General features: G+C 41.4%; 1 protein-coding gene across 1 annotated transcript in view; it reads right to left on the bottom strand.

The window, feature by feature from the left end:
- RNF175 (ring finger protein 175) overlaps positions 1-5,720 on the bottom strand; it is a 43,096-nt gene extending 37,376 nt beyond the window's left edge. Inside the window, exons 1-3 of the mRNA XM_077770961.1 lie at positions 5,575-5,720; positions 2,779-2,833; positions 1,406-1,443 (exon numbers count right to left, since the gene is read on the bottom strand). Coding sequence (XP_077627087.1) covers positions 1,406-1,443; positions 2,779-2,833; positions 5,575-5,720 — 239 coding nt within the window. The remainder of the gene's footprint in view (positions 1-1,405; positions 1,444-2,778; positions 2,834-5,574) is intronic.
- Positions 5,721-20,852: the final 15,132 nt, after the last annotated feature.

Here is a 20,852-nt window from a genome sequence, read left to right on the forward strand (position 1 = left end):
TGTGCCAGAAGACTGTAGCCTTTTAAAGGTACTCCATGGATATGTGGGTTGGGTTCTTCCCTCTTTACTAATAATTAAAAAAACTTTTTTAATGTTTATTTATTTATTTTGATAGCGAGAGCAAGAGCGAGCAGGGGACATGCAGAGAGAGAAAGAATCCCAAGCAGCCTATGCTGCCAGCACAGAGCCTGATGCAGGGCTTGAACTCACATGAAACATGAGATCATGACCTGAGCCGAAATCAAATACTTGGACGCTTAACCTTATTGGAATGAACCACCCAGGAGCCCCTTTACCAGTAAATTCTATAGCTCAAGAGTAGAGAAGTACTAAGTGCCTCAGAAAAGGGCTCTTAGGGTGCTCCCTGATGGACAACATGTAGAAATGAGCATGCAGAGCTTAGTAAATATTTCTGCCTGAGTTCATCTTCTTTGAGATGGAATCTTAGAACGTTAATGCTGGAATGTACATTTGATGTACTGAAACCCCTACACTCATCAAATGAAGAAGATGAAGTCCCTATCAGGTAAACAACCTGAATAAAATTACATTGTTAATAGTCTTTGTACTGGAAGCCAACTTAAGAGACATGAATGATTTCCAGAAGCTCATTAAAAAATACACTTGGACCTTTGAAGAAATGGGAAGTGAAGAAGAATAAAGGGGTACAGGAACTTATAGTTTTTAAGGCACAAAAGCAAAATAACTTTTTAATATTCTATTTAATGCACAGAATTTCAACTTAGGCCATGTCGATAGAAGAGTGAATTTATCATCAACCTAAAATAAGACTTGTGTGGACACAAAACAAAATATGCTTTGTCACATTCATCTATTATATATAATTATATATAATGAAAACATTCATTATTTCATTATAGATAATGAAAACATCTCAAAATAACCTCTGTGGAAGCACTTTGGAAGGTATCAAATAATATGCAAATGTAATAAGTATTTCCTACTTTGATTAGGAATACATTCATAATTGATTACCATAATGCAAAAAAGGAGAAACTTTTCATTTTTGTTTCATTTTATTTGGTGCCCACAAGGCTCTACTAGCCCCAGAGTCAGTACCAGAACACAGCGGAAACAGCATATAAAGAAAACCAGATGTATCTTGTGACTAAAATAAATACTAACTTGACACTGCCCTATTTTGAAGGACATATAAACCCAGCTTTGTGGGACTGCATGAATCACACTGTAGAAAACAGATGAAATCCTTGCGGTTTGGTTTATCCTATCTTTGTGCATGCATGCTAAACTAACCCACCTTCTGTGCCCCGAGAAATTTACAAAGAAATGATGGCTTCATTTAATTTCTCAAACTTTTAGGGCAGAAATGTAATTGTTAGTAGAAATGTAAATTTAAACAATTAAAAAAATTCTAATCACTTACTTCCATTCATCATCCTCAGAAAGCTTGGTGTGAGAGATCTGAAAAAAAGCAAAAAGAACCCTTCTCAAAACTTTGTTTTTTCAGCTTGTATTTTACAGCATTATATGGGAAACCCAAGCCACGAAAAACAGTGATGTTTCCTAGTACTATAATAACTTAGGATGAAAGCCCTAATAGAATATTTGCTTACAGAACTAAGGCACACACACACCCCCCAAAACAAAAGAGCAATCAAGTTACTGTTAATAAATATTTGATTCTGCTCAAGTCACAGAATTAGATGAGGCTCCATTTGGCTTTTGGGATATGATACGTAAATCCTAGAAAAAACATCTCTTGGGTGTCTTAAATGATGTCAATGAGTAAATATCTCCAAGTTCAAGGTTTTAGAGACTGAGCTGACCAGAGGCTCTACTTGTTTGGAGCATCTTTTATGCTCTCCTGTTAATTTAATTTAAAACCTGGCCCCAGGGAAGAGAGCAATCAGGCCTTGCTTGCCCTTGCAGACTGAGCTGGAGAACACAGAGACCAGGAAGTGCTCTCCTTGACTTACAGATCGTAGGCATGTGCTGCCTTCCCTTGATCACTGCTAATTTATTACACTTGGTCATTTGGAACCTTTAAGCCAATCCTTGGAAAGACATAATCTTATAACTTTCATGGAGAACATAGACAGCTTAATCCCTCGTCCTGTATATTAAAAGCTAAAATCCCCAATGACAGCAAAGAAAGGAATGCAAATAAAACATTTGTTACACAAATCTGATATTAAGTAGGTATTTTCAGTATGTTTTCTTCAAATGGCACCAGCAAGTCTGACATATGGAAAAAAAATAATGCCATCCATTCAATCTAGGATTTCCTATCAGGTGGTCCCTGATATTCGAATGCAGGTCGAAACAACTGTTAGAGCCTCTGGAAGTCCACTGAGAGGGCTAGTTGAATCTTTAGACCCCAGGGGTCCCCCAGCCCCACCTTCTCTTAGGGACAGTGAGGTGGCTGGCTCGGGGCTGGGCTGGGCAGGTAGAGACAGTAGGGGGAAAAGGCACAGTACTTGTCCCTTCACTCCAGCCCTGGATGTGTCCATTTACTGTGCCTCTCCCACAACCCTTCACCCCACATCTGGGGCCAACAGGGACACAATGGGGCACAATCACTTTATTCCTGAAGGCAGATCACCCAGGGTGCCTATGGGCTGGGGGTTAGGAGTTGGAACATATGGGGCAGGCTGGGAGGTGACCCCTGCACTCTCTTGCTTCCAGGCTGAGGGCAAGAAGGGGCATCCCTGGGGGTGGGGAGGATAAGGGGTTCTGAGCACTGGGATCTTCTGGGAGCATGAGGACATTGCTACTGGTTGCTGAGCTCCTGCCTACCTCCTGCCAGAAGAGTCCACCATTGGTTCCTGAGAACAGTTGAAAGCTGTTGCCTCTAGGGAGTGGAAGTCAAAAATGGTTGGCAAGGCCTCCCTGAGCCTCAGGACAGATCCAACCTGGTGCAGATGGTTCCCTTCTTCCCAGGAGGCTCTTGCCTCCACTCCTTTTCTCCCTTCAAACAGTGAGGGTGATCCAATTAGAGGCAAACCTGCTCAAAACACAAGTGGCTGCCCTTGTCACTAACACGGCTCCTGTGGCCCTCTGGCCATTTTCAGCTTCTTTTCTCTCCACTGCCCCTGAACAGCCTCTGCTCCAGCCAAGCAGAACTTTACTGTCCCCTGAAAGCTTTTCTTTGACCCCCAGCCACCCTTTGGGGATGTCCTGGACTCCACTTCTTCCAGGAAGCCTTTTGGGTTAGGCCTCTCCAGTAGGTCCACTGAATATTGTTACCCCACTGCATGGTCATCAGTGGTTTATTACTTGTCTTACCCAACCACTGAATACTCCCTGTCTGGCACATCACACACTCAATCAATATACAGTTGACTTTTGAACAATGCTGGGGTTAGGGGTGCCAATCCCCCCACAGTCAAAAATCTGTGTATAACTTTTGACTCCCCAGGATTTAACTAATAATAGCCTACTGTTGACTAGAAACCTGACTAATAACATAAGTAGCTGATCAACATGTACTTCAGATGTTATATGTACTATATTCTGTATTCTTACAAGAAAGTAGGTAGAGAAAAGCAAAGGAATATCAAGAAAATCGTAAGGAAAATGCACTTAGAGTCCCGTGTTGTTCAAGGGCTAACTGTATTTGAAAATCGCCTCCCTTTTGGTGCTAGCCCTCATCATTTCATACCTCAGCTGCCACCTCCAAATTAGTTTCCCCACTTTCAACCCTTCACAAAAATCCATCTGTTAGAAAAACCTTGCTAAAATGAGTGGCAAAACCAGAACAGTAAACTCAAACTACTGCTGTCCCTGGGACATACGTGAGCAGAAGGTAAGGATGTTAGGCTTGGAGGGCTGTGTTCAGTGATATGGAATCTATGTCACTGGGCAACCACAGAACTTCCATGGATGGAGCAGTAGGGAGGGGCTGTGTCTGGCGTACTCCAAGGAAGAGAACAGCGCTGAGGCAGAGGTGGGTCCTCTAGGGAAATCAGAGCCTGAAAAGTAGTCTTCAGATAAGCAGAAGGAAGTGCTGAGTCCATGCTGTCTACTCTCTTGTACCCCAACTTTGAGGAGTCTTAGGAGCACATAGAGTGTATGCACCTGGCTCCCTAGACCACAGGGAAGAGGATGGGGAATAGGGAGATGGTGTTTGGCACAAAGAGGTACATAGGGAGCTGGGCAGACTAGAGTCCCAGATCATGAGGTTGTATGTTTATTATTCACTCCCTTATTTGTCCAATAAACATTTCCTGAGGCCCTGCCATTTGCCAGACTCCGTGCTTCATTCTGGAAATACAGTAGCCAGCAAAGCAGAACAAGGGGGGATTAAGGGACAAGCTCTGAGTTTCTCCCAGGACAGAGTTAAGAGGGGACCACACCTCCTGAGGGCAGTGGGCAAGGCAGCGGTGGCATCCTTCATGGAGAGCAAACATCAGCTGCAGAAGTGACTCTGCCAGTCGTCTGCTCTTCCCAGCATGCAGACTTCTTCATCCGTAATCCTCTGTGAACAATCTGGGTTTGAAACCAGCAAGCAAATCATGGAGTTCCCTTATAGCTTCCCCTTGTTAGAGAATAAATCTCCAGTACACAGCGTGGTACAAGACTTGCCATAATGTAGCTTTCCCTTCCTACAAGCTTTCATGAACCCTGCATTTCTGCCAGGGTCATAGTGAATATCCACCCCTACCCTCACCTTTCTCCTTGGTCAACTCCCACCCCTGACAATTTTTTTCGCCTCCAAGTAATTTGGTATTCCCATTTCCTCCATGGAGACTTCTCATTTCCTCTCAGGGCCACATGGAATCTCATCCATTCCCTGAGGCCCAGTTCAAAAGCCATGCCACCCCCATCCCCCCAGTCAGCCTTGCCTACCCTTCCTGCCTTAAGTAGTTCCTTGCTTCCTAGAAATCCTACAAAACTTCAATCTCCTTTGGGGACAGTAATCACTTCCTACCCTCTATGAATTATTGTGTCCTTGTTATACTAGGATGTGAGTTCCGAGGAGAAAGGTCTACGTCTAACTGTATCCCCCTTATCCCAGAGTAGAACAGTTCCTGCTATGTGATCGTGGCCTAAGAATCATCTATAAATGAAAAATAGTAATGACTGGGTTTGAAATCACCACGGGAAGCGGGGAGGGGATAGCTCGCCTAGAGGGTCTCAAAGCTTGAGCATCAGCACCTCTTGGGAACTAGTCTGACTTGCAAAGTGATGACGCCACTATCCCAGAGGTCAGGAATTAGAAACCCCGGGGGCAACGGCCACCCATCTGCTTTTTAACTGGCCTTTGGAGTGATTCTGATGCAAGCTGCTGTTTGAGAACCACACAGTCAAGCGTGAGGCACACCCGGCACCTGTCCTTTTCCTTCACCTGGGCCCTGGGGCTTCGGCCAGGGAGCCAGGAGGAGAGAGGGGCAGCCAGTACCGAGGGCAGGGAATGGCCAGGGGTGAGTCGGAAAAGTCTCATTCTGGAGGAGACAGAGTGGGGCGGGGAGGTGAGGGAAGAGTAAAGGAGGAGGAGGGGAAGAGAAGGGAGAGGAGCGGGAGAGGGAGGGAGAAACGGAGAGGAATTCGGCTTCCCTGGGGTCGGGTAGGGACAGGCGAAGCCACGAGCACCTTCCAGAAAGGTCATCCGCGCCGGGACGGGGGACTCGGNGGCTCGGAAGTGGGGAGGAAGAGGTGTGGGGCGTACCGAGAGCGAGAAACGGAGGTGAGGGAGGGAGCGAGAGGTCGTTTTCTCCTCGGCCCTCAGAAGCCTTCATCCGAAGGCAGGAGTTCAGGTGGCTGTCCAAATCCCGGGAGACGGGGAGCCAGCGACACCCTATGTGCCCCTGAGACCCCTCCACCTCTGTTGCGTCTCCAGTGGAGTTCCTGACCCAGGACCCATCGCCCCTTCTTCCCTCTTATCTGCAGTTTTAATAACTTGGTGAAGTTAATAACCCGGTGAAGTCACACCTGGCTCCTCCAAAGATGACAAAGGAGAGAAGCTAAACGGGGTGGGGTTGGGGGGGGAGAAGGCAGACCTCTAGGCCTGCGTGCATTTCCCCCAGGGAAACCACTCCCAACTTGCCTTTGTACCCTCCACCTTCAGGGGGCATTCTCCTTGCCCTCGGCAGTAGGTCTGAGTCTGCACTTATGGCTGGGAACAAGCTGGAACATTTGGGGAAGGCTTTAGGAATGCACTGGTGTTAATGGAGGACAATAGACAAAAAGGGAACAGGTAAATAGGCAGTCTGACTAACAAAATATGGCTCACTTTGTTACAGTTTTTGATGGCTCATAGTTTTCAACACCTACAAGGAGCTACCCATGGGGCTGATGGACACATCCCTGGCACGGTCGACTTGCCGTCTAGAAGGGTGTAGAGACAAACATCCAAGGCGATTGACTGTGGTGTTTCTGTTCCAAGTACTTTGCTCTGTGGTAACACATTCAGTTTTCACAACAAGGTCCCGAGGTGGGTGGTGTTATTATCGCCATTTTACATGAGAACATTGGAGCACAGAGAGGTGCAGAAGTTTTCCCAAGTTTCACAGCTAGTAGGTAGTACAGTGGGAATTTCCCTTTTGGATTCAGGGGTGGTCAGCAGGACTCAACTATGATTCAGGACAGAGGGACCGGTTGGAAAACTATTGCTCTTGTTCTAGTTAAAGACAGCAATGGCCTGGGTGGTGAGTGTGTGTGGGGATGCGGTGGAGGGGAGATGGAGAGATGTGGATGGAGCCAAGAGATTTAGTTAATAGAATCTGTAAGACTTACTGCACCTCAAGGATGGATCCCAGGCATGTGGCTTGAGCAGCCTGGCATTTGGGCAGAGCGTGCTGAGAATGGGAATACTCAAAGAGCAAGAAGTTTCTGTGTATAAAGATAATGAGTTCTTTTGGACATGTTGCCTTCCTACCTAGCTCCTGGCCTGTCTTCGTGTGGCAAAGGCCACTTTTCTCTCCAGTCCAGGATGTCCTCTAATTCATCTAGATTCCTTTCAGTCAGCTATCTGCTCCTCCTAACGCCCAGTAAAAGGTCCAGATGGAAATAGAATTTCCCTGTGCTATAAAACTCTGGTCTATTATCATTATATATGTTTTGGTTCCCAGATATAAGATTCTCTTCCCTGGTTGATTGACACCAGAAATATCTACATACTTTGCTGGTGACATGGTGTAAGCACAAAGGGAGTCATCTTCCTTCTGATTTTGCTCAACAGTCAGAGAATAAAACTCAAGTCCATTTCTTCTCCACTGGTGGTAATGGACTTACTCTACTCCACTCTATCATGCCTGGTTCCGTTAGTGACCCATTTCCAGATATGGGACCAATGTCTTGTTTCCCAGAAAGGTAAGCACTGCTTTCTGGAGTGGTCCATCCAACCAAAGTTAATTACTTTGCAACTCTGTTGCCCAAATCAAATGCTTGGCAACTGACACTGTCATAAATCCTGGAATAGACGAACAGCATTCCTGTTGCTTAGTGCTAATCTCTTCAGCATATGAGCCATAGCTTGTGCATCTCTTAGCCTAGAGCCATGAGGTGATTATAATGATGTAATGAAGAAAATAAGCTGATGTCATAAAGGTGTTTGAAAAACAAGATGGATTCAAGAATAGTTAGAAAATTAGGTATGGTGTCTGGTGCAGGAATAGAGAAATAGACCCATGGAACAGAATAGAGAGCCCCCAAACAGACACACACACACATTTACGGGTGCTAGTTTTATGACAGGAGTAACAAATCAGAAGGGAAAGGATGGACTATTTAGTAAGTAGCTTGCTATGCCAAGGCAAAACAGGTGGTTTAAAAAGCAAAACTTTAAGAAGACAGTTTAAAAGAATATCTTTATCACCCCAAGGTAGTTAAAAATATATTAAACAAAACTCAGAAACAACAAATCATAAAGGAAAAGATTAGCAAATTAGTCTATGTTAAAGATTTCAAATTTCTGTGCAATACAAAGTTGTCATTAAAAAGAAGCAAGTCATGGACCAAGAGAATGTACTTGCCTATATCAAGCTGTCAAAGAATTAGCGCTCAGAAAAAGACAGAACTGTTAAAATTAATTTTTTTAAAAAAAAGTGTAAATCAATAGAATGTGGGCAAGGAGTATAAACCAATTTTAAGAAATAAAATTATGAGATATTTTTGTAACTTGAAGGGAATTGTTGCATTTAAGTATATGCGGGTTAATCTGAAATGCATACTTCACAGGAATGGCTTGTATATTTTAAATTACTTATTGCAAAGTGGCTGCCTTCAGCCATCCTCCTCACTTCTTGACTATCACTCATTAATTTTTCCCCTTTCTGCTGTCCTTCCCATGACAACTGAACTGCCCTGGGCTGATGGTGCCACCTAATGGTTAGCTCTTACAGAAGCCCTCTCTATTGTCTTAAAAATGGTCTTTTTCAAGTAACTTTCTTTTTCAATTTTCTCCTTTCCTCTTTTCTCATGTCTTTTTCATACTTACATATATATATACACACACATATATGTATATATGTGTGTGTGTGTATACATATACATTTGATCCATAGCCTCCCAGATGGAAACACTACCTTCACTCCTAGAATGGGTGATTTCAAATGTGTCTAAGGCCTCCCTGCCATGAAGAAGGTGGCAATCTTACAGTCAGTCTAAACAGGGGTAGGGTATCAAATTCAAACCATCCAGGCGATGTGAGTATCTGAGAAAGTTCGTCTGATCTCAGAAATCAGTGTGAAAGAGGTGCCAAAAATTCTTCCCTTCTGTGATCCCTGGGGTCGGGGCAGACTGGGTCATAAATGGGGTAATTGTTTCTAAAAGGAGAGGGGCACTGAAGCTAAAAAGGCTGTATAGAAACCCTCCAGCTAACTCTTTTTCAGCCGCCCCCACCAGCTAACCCCTTGTGGGTGCTAGGTTGACCTTCAGGGGCAAACACTAGCCTCGTAGCATAGCGTTGGTAGAAATCTTTCAAGCTAGTCTCATTCCCAATTGCCGGGCTTCCTGACCACAGTCCCAGGTTCCCTAGCCTCTCAGCCTTACTGGATAGACCTTTTCATCCTCCTTTAATTGAATCTGCCTTTGCTTAAACACTACCTCTCAAGACAAATGAAAGATACTCGACTTTATTGTTTATCTCATTCTTTAATTGTCATTATTATAATATTATTGACCACTATTCTTTTTTTTTTTTTGGCTCAAATGTACCAAGTGTAGCTATATTATGATTATGTGGAGTTTTGCGAGCTGGCATGTGGCCCTCATCACCATTTATAACATCGCTTCTATGGGAAAGTGCATTCTGCCTTTCAAACTATGGCCTTCTAAATGCACATTTAGAATACAATCCGTGTATGAGCTGGGAATCCTGTTCCTAATGTCTGTTGGCCCAGGGCAGCCCCACCACCAAATGACATGTGGTTTAAGGTTCCTGTAACAGCCGGTTCATTTAAATAATGTTTGCTGGAGCTCAGTTCAGATTCTCAGGTTTCTGGTTCATTTGGAGTGGGGGAGGCAGCAGAGTCACAGTGTTCAGACAACAGCACGTGTGGGGCTCCCCGCTCTCTATAGAGGGATGGCACATTCCTGCTTTTCCGCGGGTTACCCTGTAGGTTTATGGACTGAGGCTCTTCTGACTGCAAGCTTTTTAGTTCTGTTGAACAACTGATCTTGAAAAAGAAGAACTCCTTTTAAAAATCAACTATACTTTCAAGCGTGGAAGTTCAGCTAGGGTCATTCTCATTTATTGAGTTCAGGGACCCTCAGAGTAGGAGGGAAAACCACATTTAAATCCTTCATGGGGCTCCTTGCTCTCCCCTCTCCTTGCTTTCCTTTCCCTGTGCCCCCTTTCAGAAGTCTCATCTTTAGTAAGTTAGAAGCCAGCCAGCCAGTGCCCAGCCAGCCAGTCTCCACTGTCCTAACCGTAAAAAGAGTTAACATTTATCAAACACCCACGGGGTGCCAGACACTGGCCTAAACATGTTATGTATCTGATATCATTTAATCCTCAGAATGAGCCCCAGTGACAGGTGCCACTGCCCACATTTTACAGATGAAGGCGTTTAAGTTAAAGAAGTGAATTGCTTTATCTAAGAATGTATAGCAGCAACCACTGCTCTCTGGGCTCCCTGACCCCTCGCTTGTGCGGGAGGCCACCGCTTCATGGGGTGGGGGTGGAGGGGTGGGCAGGAAACTTGGTCCTGGAGTGGAAGTTGTATTTGTCATTTCTAGATGAGAGCGAGGCCTTGCCCTCCCATTTCCTACACCTCAGGTTAATTGCCAAGATCACATTGCACCTCTGTTCTGCAAAAGTCACATTCTTGCAGCAGAAAAATACTAATGTTCCTCTTTTTTCTTGACTTTACATATTTGTCCCACTTGGGAGCTTGAAACAAGATCAGTTATAGAAACAACAGCAAGAAGACACAGTTAATTTTTTTTTTTGCTGGAGTTTAAAGCCTCCCAGTGAGTATAAAGCTTCCTGGCCTTACTTATTACACTCCCATTTCCAGTGATTGTGCTTGTGCCTCAGGCCTCTTCCTGGCTTCTGGAGGGAGAGTGAGAACAGGACTTAGCCCATTGCCTGCAGACATTCATTAGTCCAAGAAGAAGGGGCTGTTGTCACTGTGGCCACAGCCTTTTGCCATCGACGCATAACAGGACCACTGAGACCTCTGTGCATTGATATGGATACAAACTTAAAATACAAAAAGAGGCCTAAATTGTGCCCTCAACATAATTCCATGCAGTGCGTATACTACCATTTTATTCCATTTTAAAGTTTATTTATTTATTGTGAGAGAGAGAGAGAGCAGAGGAGGGGCAGAGAGAGACAGAGAATCTCAAGCAGGCTCTGTAGCTAACAGCACAGAGCCTGATGCAGGGCTTGAACGGACCCATGAACTATGGGATTATGACCTGAGCTGAAATCAAGAGTTGGACACTTAATTGACTGAGCCACCTGGGTGCCCCCTCTTACTATTTATTTTATAATGCATCATTGTTAATCAGAAGGGAGACATGCTTTTACCAACACTGAGAGATGCTAAGATGTGTTTGGGAGAAGGAAAGCAGTGTATAGGGTAAGGCCTGAGTCTCTTCCATTCTACCTGTTTCTTATTCTTGTGTTGAATGAACATAAATTTTGGTGTTTAGCCACATAACTGCTAAAAATATGTGGCACCCATGAGTGTTAGAGGTGAGTTGCTTTTCTGATATATTCTATACATGCAGTAATCCTGGCACACTATATGAATAGTTGAAATAGTGCATGCATGGAAATAAAACACATATTTATTTATTTATTTTTCCTTTATTTTAGAATGTCAGAAAAATGGAATATCATGTTTTGGGTTGTTTGTTGTTGATTTCACTTTTTCTGTGGGAAGGATTTCAATTTTCCTAAGTTGCCAAATGGTTATAAATGCAAATTTTGTGCTGGGCATGTTGTCTAATGCCTTTTGAAAATTTAATATTTTTTCATAAAATTGTATATGTTTAATGTTTACACTAAACACATTTTGCTCTGGCCTCAAAAGAAAGACAATTTTAGAAGCCATCCTGGATACAATAGGTAGAGGGTAATTTTGGGAATAGTTAGACTTTACCAGTTTAAAATTTTCTGAATCTTACAAATATCTGTCAAAGTGGCCATAGTTATGGGGGCGACTTTAGGTGAACAACTCAAAGGAGGAAATTTTACCCTGTTAGAAACGTGGAGAAGGACATTGTGTGGTCTCAGTACACTGCAAGAATTGAGTTGGTGTCCTGCCTATACTACTGGCTCTCTAGAGTTTTTTGGAGAGAGGGTCTTTATTTTTTCCTTTTAGTTGCTATTATGTTCATAGTCAAAGTATACATTTAAGGCTTTATTAATAGTGAAATGAGAATGAAAAATCTTTTGCTGATATGTTATCTGTGTGAAGAATCATCAAAGAGAATAGTTGGAGCTGGTAACCCAAGCATGGAAATCCTGATCATTTACTGGGCTTGAGGTAGGTTAATCATCCTTGCTTGCTTTCTTTTTTTAATTAAAAAAATTTTTTAAATGTTTTATTTATTTCTGAGAGAGAGAGAGAGAGACAGCATGAGCAGGGGAGGGGCAGAGAGAGGGAAACGCAGAATCTGAAGCAGCCTCCAGGCTCTGAGCTAGCTGTCAGCACAGAGCCCGACGCGGGGCTCCAACCCACGAACTGTGAGATCATGAACTGAGCCGATGTCAGACGCTTGACCAACTGAGCCACCCAGGCGCCCTGGGACATCTGACAGTTTTCACTAATAGACTTGAGATATAATTCACATACCATACAATTTGCTAAGAATCAAAGTGTATGATGCCGTGGTTTTTAGTTTATTCACAAAACAATGAATTGCCACTGCTATCTAATTCCAGAACGTTTTCATCACCCCAAAAAGAAACTCCTATAAATTAGCAGACACTCCCTATTTCCCACTTCTTCCATTCCCTAGCAACCACTATACTCTCTGTAGATTTGTCTGTTGTGGGTGTTCCATATAAATGAAATCCTATAATATGTGGCCTTCGTGTGTCTGGCTTCTTTCACTTAGCATGATGTGTTTGAGGTTGATCTATGTTGTAGTATGTATCAGGACTTCATTCCTTATTATGACTGAATGATACTGCTTTAGATGGTTATACTACATTTTGTCTATCTACTCATCAATCAACTGATGGACTTTCAGATTGTTTCTACTTTTTGGCTATTATGAATAATGTTGCGATGAAAGTTCATATAAAAGTAATTTTGTGGATATATGTTCTCATTTCTATTTGAATATATATTTAGGAGTATGGTTGTGGGGGTCATATAGTAAACCTGTGTTTAAGATTTTGAAGAACAACCAAGATGTTTTCCAAATTAGCTATGCTATTTTACAACCCCACCAGCAATGTATGAGGATTCTGATTTTTCCACATCTTTACCAACAGTTGTCATTATCTGACTAATAGATTGTAGCCATTCTAGTTGACGTGGAGTGGTATCTCATTGGGACTTTGATTTATATTCCCTAATGACTAATAATGTTGAACATCTTTTTCATGTGATTATTGGCCATTTGTATATCTTCTTTGAAGAAATGTCTAGATCCTTTGCCCATTTTAAAATCGATCACTGGGTGAGTTTTAAGAGTTATTTGTATATTTTGGATACCTGTTATTTATCAGCTGTATGATTTGCAAAGATTTCCTCCCATTCTGTGGATTTTCTTTTTGTTAGGTTTTTTGATGACGTGCTTTGAAGCACAAAAGTTCTAAGAGGTATCTATTTTTTCTTTTATATGTCTGCTTTTGGTATTATATCTAAAAAAAATCATTACCTACTCTTAGGCGGTAGAGATTTATTCCCATGTTTTTTTCTAAGAGGTTTTTAGTTTTTATTGTTACATTGAGGTCTTTGATCCATTTTGAGTTAATTTTTGTATGTGGTATGAGATAGAGGTCCAACTTCATTTTTTTGCATGCTGATATCCAGTTGTCCCAGCATCATTTGTTGAAAAGACTATTCTTTCTCCATGGAATTACTGCCTTGGCACACTTGTCATAAATCAGTTGCATAAATATAATGGTTTATTTCTAGACTCTCAATTCTATTCCTTTGATCTATTGGTCTGTCCTTGTGCTAGTACTACACTGTCTTGATTACTGTAGCTTTGTATTAAATTTTGAAATTGGGAACTGAAAGTCTTCCAACTTTATTTTTGTTTACTAAGATTGTCTTAGCTATTTTTGGTGCCTTACATTTTCATAAGAGTTTTAGAGTCAGCTTGTCAATTTCTGCAAAAAAAAAAAAAAAAAGCAGCTGGAATATTGATAAGGATTGTATTGAATCTATAAACCAGTCTGGTGGTAGTATTGCCATATTAACAATATTAAGTCTTCTAATTCATGAACATTGGATCTTTTTATTTAGTTCTTTAATTTATTTCAATGATGTTTTGTAATTTTCAGTGTACAAATCTTGCACTTCATTTGTTACATTTATTCCAAAGTGCTTTATTCTTTTTTCTTCTATGTTAAATGGAATTGTTTTCTTTCTTTTTTTATTATTTTTAAAATTTTATTATTCCTGAGAGAGAGACTCGCACACAGAGTGCGAGTGGGGGAGGGGCAGAGAGAGAGGGAGACACAGAATCTGAACAGGCTCTGAACTGTCAGCACAGGGCCCAACGTGGGGCTCGAACTCATGAGCTCTGAGATCATGACCTGAGCCAAAGTTGGATGCTCAATGCCACAGGTGCCCCTGGAATCGTTTTCCTAATTTTGGTTTTGGATTATTCAATGCTAGAGTATAGACATACAGTTCATTTTGTATGTTGACCTTGGATCTTGCAGTCTTGCTGAATGAATTTATTAGTTCTAATAGTTTTTTAGTGGATTTCTTAGGATTTTCTTTTTTTTTATTTAAAAAAATTTTTTTAATGTTTTATTTATTTCTAGGAGAGAGAGAGAGAGACAGCATGAGCAGGGGAGGGTCAGAGAGAGAGGGAGTCACAGACTGAAACAGGCTCCAGGCTCTGAGCTGGCAGTCAGCACAGAGCCCGACATGGGGCTCAAACCCACGAACCGCGAGATCATGACCTAAGCAAAAGTCGGACGCTTAAATGACTAAGCCACCTAGGCGCCCATACAAGATCATGTCATCTATGAATAGAGGTAGTTGCTTTACTCCTTCCTTTCCAATTTGGATTCTTATGTTCTCTCTCTTTCTCTCCGCTCCAGCCCTGTCTTCTCCCCTCCTTCCTCTTCCCTTCCTTTTCCTCTCCTCCCGCTTCCCCCTCTTTTCCTCTCCTCCCTCTTCTCTCTTCTCTCCTTCTCTTCCCTCCTTTCTTTACTCTCCTCCCACCCCTAACATTTCTTTTCTTGGGCATTCTCAAGTGCTTAGCTGTTATCTATTAATATGATCATGATCATGTGGTTTTTCTGCTTTGTTCTATTAATGTAGTGTATTACATAGACTGATTTTCTCATGTTAAACCAAGCCATCATTCCTGGGATGAGTCCCACTTGGTCATGGTATAATTCTTTTAATATGCTGCTGGATTGTTGAGGATTTTTGCATCTATATTCATAAAGTGCATTATTGGCCAGTAGTCTTCTTTGCTTGTGATTTCTTGTGATTGTCTGGTTGTAGTAATCGGAGTAGTGCTGGCCTCATAAAATGAACTGGGAAATGTTTTCTCCTCTTCTGTTTTTTGGATGAATTTGTGAATGACTGTTGTTAATTTTTAAAATATTTGTTAATGGGGTGCCTGGGTGGCTCAATAGGTTGAGCATCCAACTTCTGCTCAGGTCATGATCTTGCACTTCATGAGTTTGAGCCCTATATTGGGCTCTGTGCTGACAGCGTAGAGCCTGGAGCTTGCTTCTGATTCTGGGTTTCCCTCTCTCTTTGCCCCTCCTCGTGTGCTCTGTCTCTCTGTCTCTCTCTCTCAAAAATAAATAAACATATAAAAAATAAAATATTTTTTAGACTTCACAAGTGAAACCCTCTGGGCTGGAGCTTTTCTTTATGGGATTTTTTAAAACTAATAATTCAATTCCTATACTTGTTACAGATATATTTAGATTTTTTATTTGCTCTTGAGTCAGCTTTGGTATTTTGTGTCTTTCTAAGAATTCGTCAGTTTTGCTTAGGTTGTCTAATTTGTTGGCATAGAACTGTTCATGGTATTCCATTATGATCCTTTTAACTTCTGTGAGTTTAGTAGTAATATCCCTCTCTCATTCCCGGTTTTAGTGATTTAGATCTTTTCCCTTTTTATTTTGGTCAGTGTAGCTAAATTTTTGTCAATTTTGGTGATTTTTTTAAACAACCAACTTTTATTTTCTGCATTGTTTTTCTGTGCTCAATTTTATCTGCTCTAATCTGTATAATTTCCCATCTTCTGCTTGCTTTGGGCTTAGTTCTTCCTATTTTTTTTTTAAGATAGAAGGTTAAATTATTGATTTGAGATATTTCTCCTTTTAAATTTTTTTTTCATGTTTATCTGTTTTGAGAGAGAGAGAGAGAGAGAGACTGAGCACAGCAGGGGAGGGGCAGACAGAGAGGGAGTGAGAGAATTCCAAGCAGGCCTCATGCTGTCATTGGTGAGCGCAGTGAGGGGCTCAACCCCACGAACTGTGAGATCAAAATCAAGAATCAGACGCTTAACTGACTGAGACACCCAGGCACCCCAGATCTTTCTCCTTTTTTAATTCAGCCTTTACAGCTGTTTCCCTCTGAGCATTGCTCTAGCTGCATCCATTTGTTTTTAGTACATTGAGATTTACTTTTCATTCACCTAAATTTCAAACACATTTAGGAATGTGTTGTTTAATTTTCACATATTTGTGAATTTCCCAAGTTTCCTTCTGTGATTTATTTCTAGTTTTGTTTCATCGTTGTCAGAGAACATGCTTTGCATGATTCGGGTCCTTTTAAATGCATCAAGGCTTGCTGTATGGCTTAACATGGTCTGTCCTGGAAAATGTTTTCTGTGCACTTATGTGGTGAGGTCAAGAATTCCATGGGTGATCAAGGAAAGACAGGAGCATGAGATGGCAGGAGGCTAAAAGGGGAAGAGGGAAAGGGAACTCTCAGGGAAGAGGGGAATGGAGGGGGGCTTATGGGTCTAGATGATGTCATTCAGCAGCAAGATGGGAAATATCTGAGTCAGAGAGCACCGAAGGGCAGCAGCGGTTTGGGGTCTTTTATAGCGACAGGGTTTGTGGCTAGCAGATATTTGGTGTAGTTTTGCCGGGTATGCAAAACAAGAAGGTTATAAATATGTTTTATTTTGGATATATTTAAAGCAATTTGGATATGTAAGAATTTGAGTTTGGCTTTGGACTAATGGTGCCAACTTGCTGTGAAAAACTAAACAACATAAGGGCCAACATACAGGGGCCATCTTTGGCTCATTTATGTAACAACTGGAGAAAAATGTGTATTCTACTGTTGTTTTGTGGAATGTTCCATAGATGTCAGGTGTAGTTGGCTTTCGTGTTGTCCAAATCTTCTGTTTCCTTCTTGAACTTTTGCGTATTTGTCCAATCTGTTATTGAAAGTGGGACATTCGAGCCACTAGTTTTGTTGGATTGTCAATTTCTCCTTTTTGTCCCATCTCTGCACATCTCTCCGACCTTCTCCTTTGCCTAGATAACTCATAAGTTATACCATCATAAATAGTTCAGGATTTATGGAGGTGGTCTGCCTCTGCTGGGCAGGGGCTAACTTTATTGGTTTGGGGGTGGTTTTCAGTTTAATTTTCTCTTCTAGCCTTGCATCACAGGCCAGTATGCTCATTCTAGTCCTCTATTGGACACAAGTCTAATGGAGTTAGGCCGGGAAGTGCTATGCTCAGAACCTCTCTCCTTTCAGTTTCAGAAACTAGTGAGTGTTAAGACTGTTAAAAGTATGAAAAACTAAAAAGAGTATTATGAGCTCATCATACCACTTCCTAATTTTCCTTCTTGTGTTTTTTAAAGTTTAATTATTTATTGGGAGAGAGACAAAGACAGTGTGAATGGGAGAGGAGCAGAGAGAGGGAGAGAGAGAGAGAGAGAAGGCCAAGCACACTCTGTGTTTCCAGCCTNTTTATTTATTTGGAGAGAGACAAAGTGTGAATGGGAGAGGAGCAGAGAGAGGGAGAGAGAGAGAGAGAGAGAAGGCCAAGCACACTCTGTGTTTCCAGCCTGACATGGGACTTGAACCCCACAAAACAGCGAGATCATGACCTGAGGCAGAAACCAAAAGTCAGAGCCTTAACCGACTGAGCCACCCAGGTGCCCCTCCTTATTTTAAAAGGGGTAGGTAACTATACTCTGTTAACTGGGTTTTTTTGTTGTTTTTTTTTTTTAAATTTATTTCTAGGAAAGAGAGAGAGAGACAGCGTGAGCAGGGGAGGGTCAGAGAGAGAGGGAGTCACAGACTGAAACAGGCTCCAGGCTCTGAGCTGGCAGTCAGCACAGAGCCCGACGCGGGGCTCGAACCCACGAACCGCGAGATCATGACCTGAGCGAAAGTCAGACGCTTAACCGACTAAGCCACCCAGGCGCCCCTCTGTTAACTGTTTTGATGCTTTAAAAAAAATTAAATATCAACAATCAAATGCTTTTCTCTTTTTGTCTCGTTTTTGGAAACCCTGCTTTATTGGCACCCTAAACACAATATTTTGTCCATCATAGAATTAAATACTACAGGGAAACCTCCTTTGCTGCCTAGGACTTGGACACCAAACACCTGGGGCATGAGTACCCCACCCTCCTCCCAGGCCCATGCAGACATCATCAAAGCCATATGTATATCCTCTTTCACCGAGTCTCTGTTCATGTCTTTTCACTCATTTTCTAAGTGTGTTGTGATTTTTTTTACTGTTGAGTTTTGACAGTTCTTTATATATTCTAGACACAAATCGTTTGTCAATATGTGGTTTGCAAGTATTTTCTCTAATCTTTAATTTGTCATTTCATTCTATTGACAGGTTCTTTTTCCCCCCTCAACATGATTGAAGCAGAACTGATAAATTATAAGATATGGAAATTGTACAATGTCATGACTTGAGGTACTTTTAACAGGATTTTTTGGACAGTAAAAGTTTTAAATTTTAGAGAGGTTTAATTTATCAATGTTTCCTTTTATGGATTATGCTTTTGATACCAAAAGTTCTTTGCCAAATACTAGGTCTTGAAAAAATAAATTTATCTTCTTTTTTTTTCCAAAACTGTTATAGTTTTATGTTCTATATTTAAGTTCATGATCCATTTTGAATTAATATTTGTATATAGTGTGAAGTTTAGATTATTATTTTTTTGCCAGTGGGATTGTTCCAGCACCATTTGCTGAAAACATCATTCCTACTCCACTGTATTACATTTATAACTTTATCAGAAATTGAGAAGATTTGTATGGGTTCATTTCTGGGTTTTTATTCTGTTTCATTGATCTGTATGTCTGTTTCTCTACCAGTACCACACAGTCTTGATTAGTGTGGCTATAACAGTAAGCCTTACCATTGGGGAGAATAATTTCTCCCACTTTATTCTTTTTCAAAATTATTCTGGCTATTCTAGAGCATTCTCCATTCAATATAAATTTTAGAATAATGTTGTCAGTGTTTATGAAGAGCTTCCTGAGATTTTGAAATAGGAATTACATTAAACCTATAGATCAATTTGAGGAGAATTGACATCTTTACGATATTGAGTCTTCCAATGTGTGAACCTGGTGTATCTTTCCAATCTTGTATACCTTGAAGAAATCTAATAACATAGTTGTAGTGTATTATTCTTTTAATACATTGTTGGATTTGATTTGCTAATATTTTGTTGAGAATTTTTGTATTTAAGTTCATGAGAAATACTGGTCTCTAGTTTTCTTTTTTCCTGCTGTTTTTCATCTAGCTTTGGTGTAGGGCAATACTAGCCTCATAAAATGAGTTGGGAAGCATTCCCTCTTCTATTTTCTGGAAAACATTGTGTAGAAGTGGTGCCAATTCTTCTTTAAATGTTTGGTAGAATTCTCCAGTGAAACTTTCTAGGCTTGAACATTTTGATTTTACTATTACTGTTTTTTTAAAGTTTACTTATTATCTTGAGAGAGAGAGAGAGAGCGAGAGAGAGCGAGAGCACACAAGCAGGGGAGGAGCAGAGAATCCCAAGCAGAATCTGCACTGTCAGCGTGGAGCCCAACAAGGGGCTCGAACCCACAAACTGTGAGATCATGACCTGAGCCCAAATCAAGCTTAACTGACTGAGCCACCCAGGCGCCCCTTGATTTTACTACTATTTAATGCAAACTTATTTGTACCCTGAAGAACGAATGGGACTCAGAAAAGCTGTGTCCAGGAAGGTCTGGAGGAATCTGAGTCTCAATTAGAATTGTCTGTCACACGTGTTTATGTCACGTCAGACTATGAGCTTCTTAAGAGTGCTTGCTCATTGTGTCTTGGTCATCATTGGAACCTCAGCACCTGAGGTAGCACCTGGCACATAGTAGGTTGCTCAGTGTGAGATTATTGAATAATTGAATGAATTCTCAGCTCTAGGGTTGCTGCAGACTTGACGTTAGAGAAGCTTAGTGAGGCGAGGGCAGCATGGAGGTGCTTGAGTCTTTCTTTGGAGGTGGAAAAATCTCTTTGGAAGAAAGGAGGGGTAGATCATATTTATGGCTCCATGTCTTCCTCCCATCTGACTGAGCTGCTACCACTCAGGCTCTGATCATGCATATCAGCTAAAGCAACCCATCCTGCCCAGGAACCTGAAAAGCACGGTGAGCTGGTGGAAAAGAGGAGGATGTAAAAGTTAGGACTCGGACTGGCTGCAGACCAGTGCTCTTTCCTGCTGTGGACATGTCCTTACACAGAAATAAGCTCTGAGAATTATATCTCAAAACTGAGAATGGATAGAAGAGAATGTATTAAGCTTAGGCATAGTTGATAAAGTAGTCATTCTTCATTATTTTAGAGTTGAATGGTCTCAGGTTTGCAGAAAATAATTAAATTGCCTAGGTCTCTCTGAATTTCAAAAGCTACCCCAAGGAGTTTTCCACTTGTACTGTAGTTTTTAGTTGGCTGAGTGGTTGGTTTTGACATCTATTAAATTATACAGTTCTAGAAGATTTTCTGCCAGAGCTACATTTGTGTGTAGGTGCACTTGAGAGCACATGCAGGCAGGAGAAATGCATAGGTTTTTAGGTGTATTTCTACTAGGGACCAAGTAATTAAGTTCCAGTGCTTTGCTCATTTCTTAGCATAGAGGAATGTCTGGATTGTTAAATAAATGCTTAATATTACTTTGTGCTGGGACATCTTGTGGCATTTAAATCCTTTGATTTGTTCTTCTAGCACTGTCTGTATGGGCTGCTATCTTGCTATCTTCAATTACTAAAATAGATTTTTTTTTTTTTTTTTTTTTTTTTTGC

This window comes from Crocuta crocuta, unplaced genomic scaffold (genome assembly GCF_008692635.1).
Source record: "Crocuta crocuta isolate KB4526 unplaced genomic scaffold, BGI_CrCroc_1.0 scaffold166, whole genome shotgun sequence".
Lineage (NCBI taxonomy): Eukaryota > Metazoa > Chordata > Mammalia > Carnivora > Hyaenidae > Crocuta > Crocuta crocuta.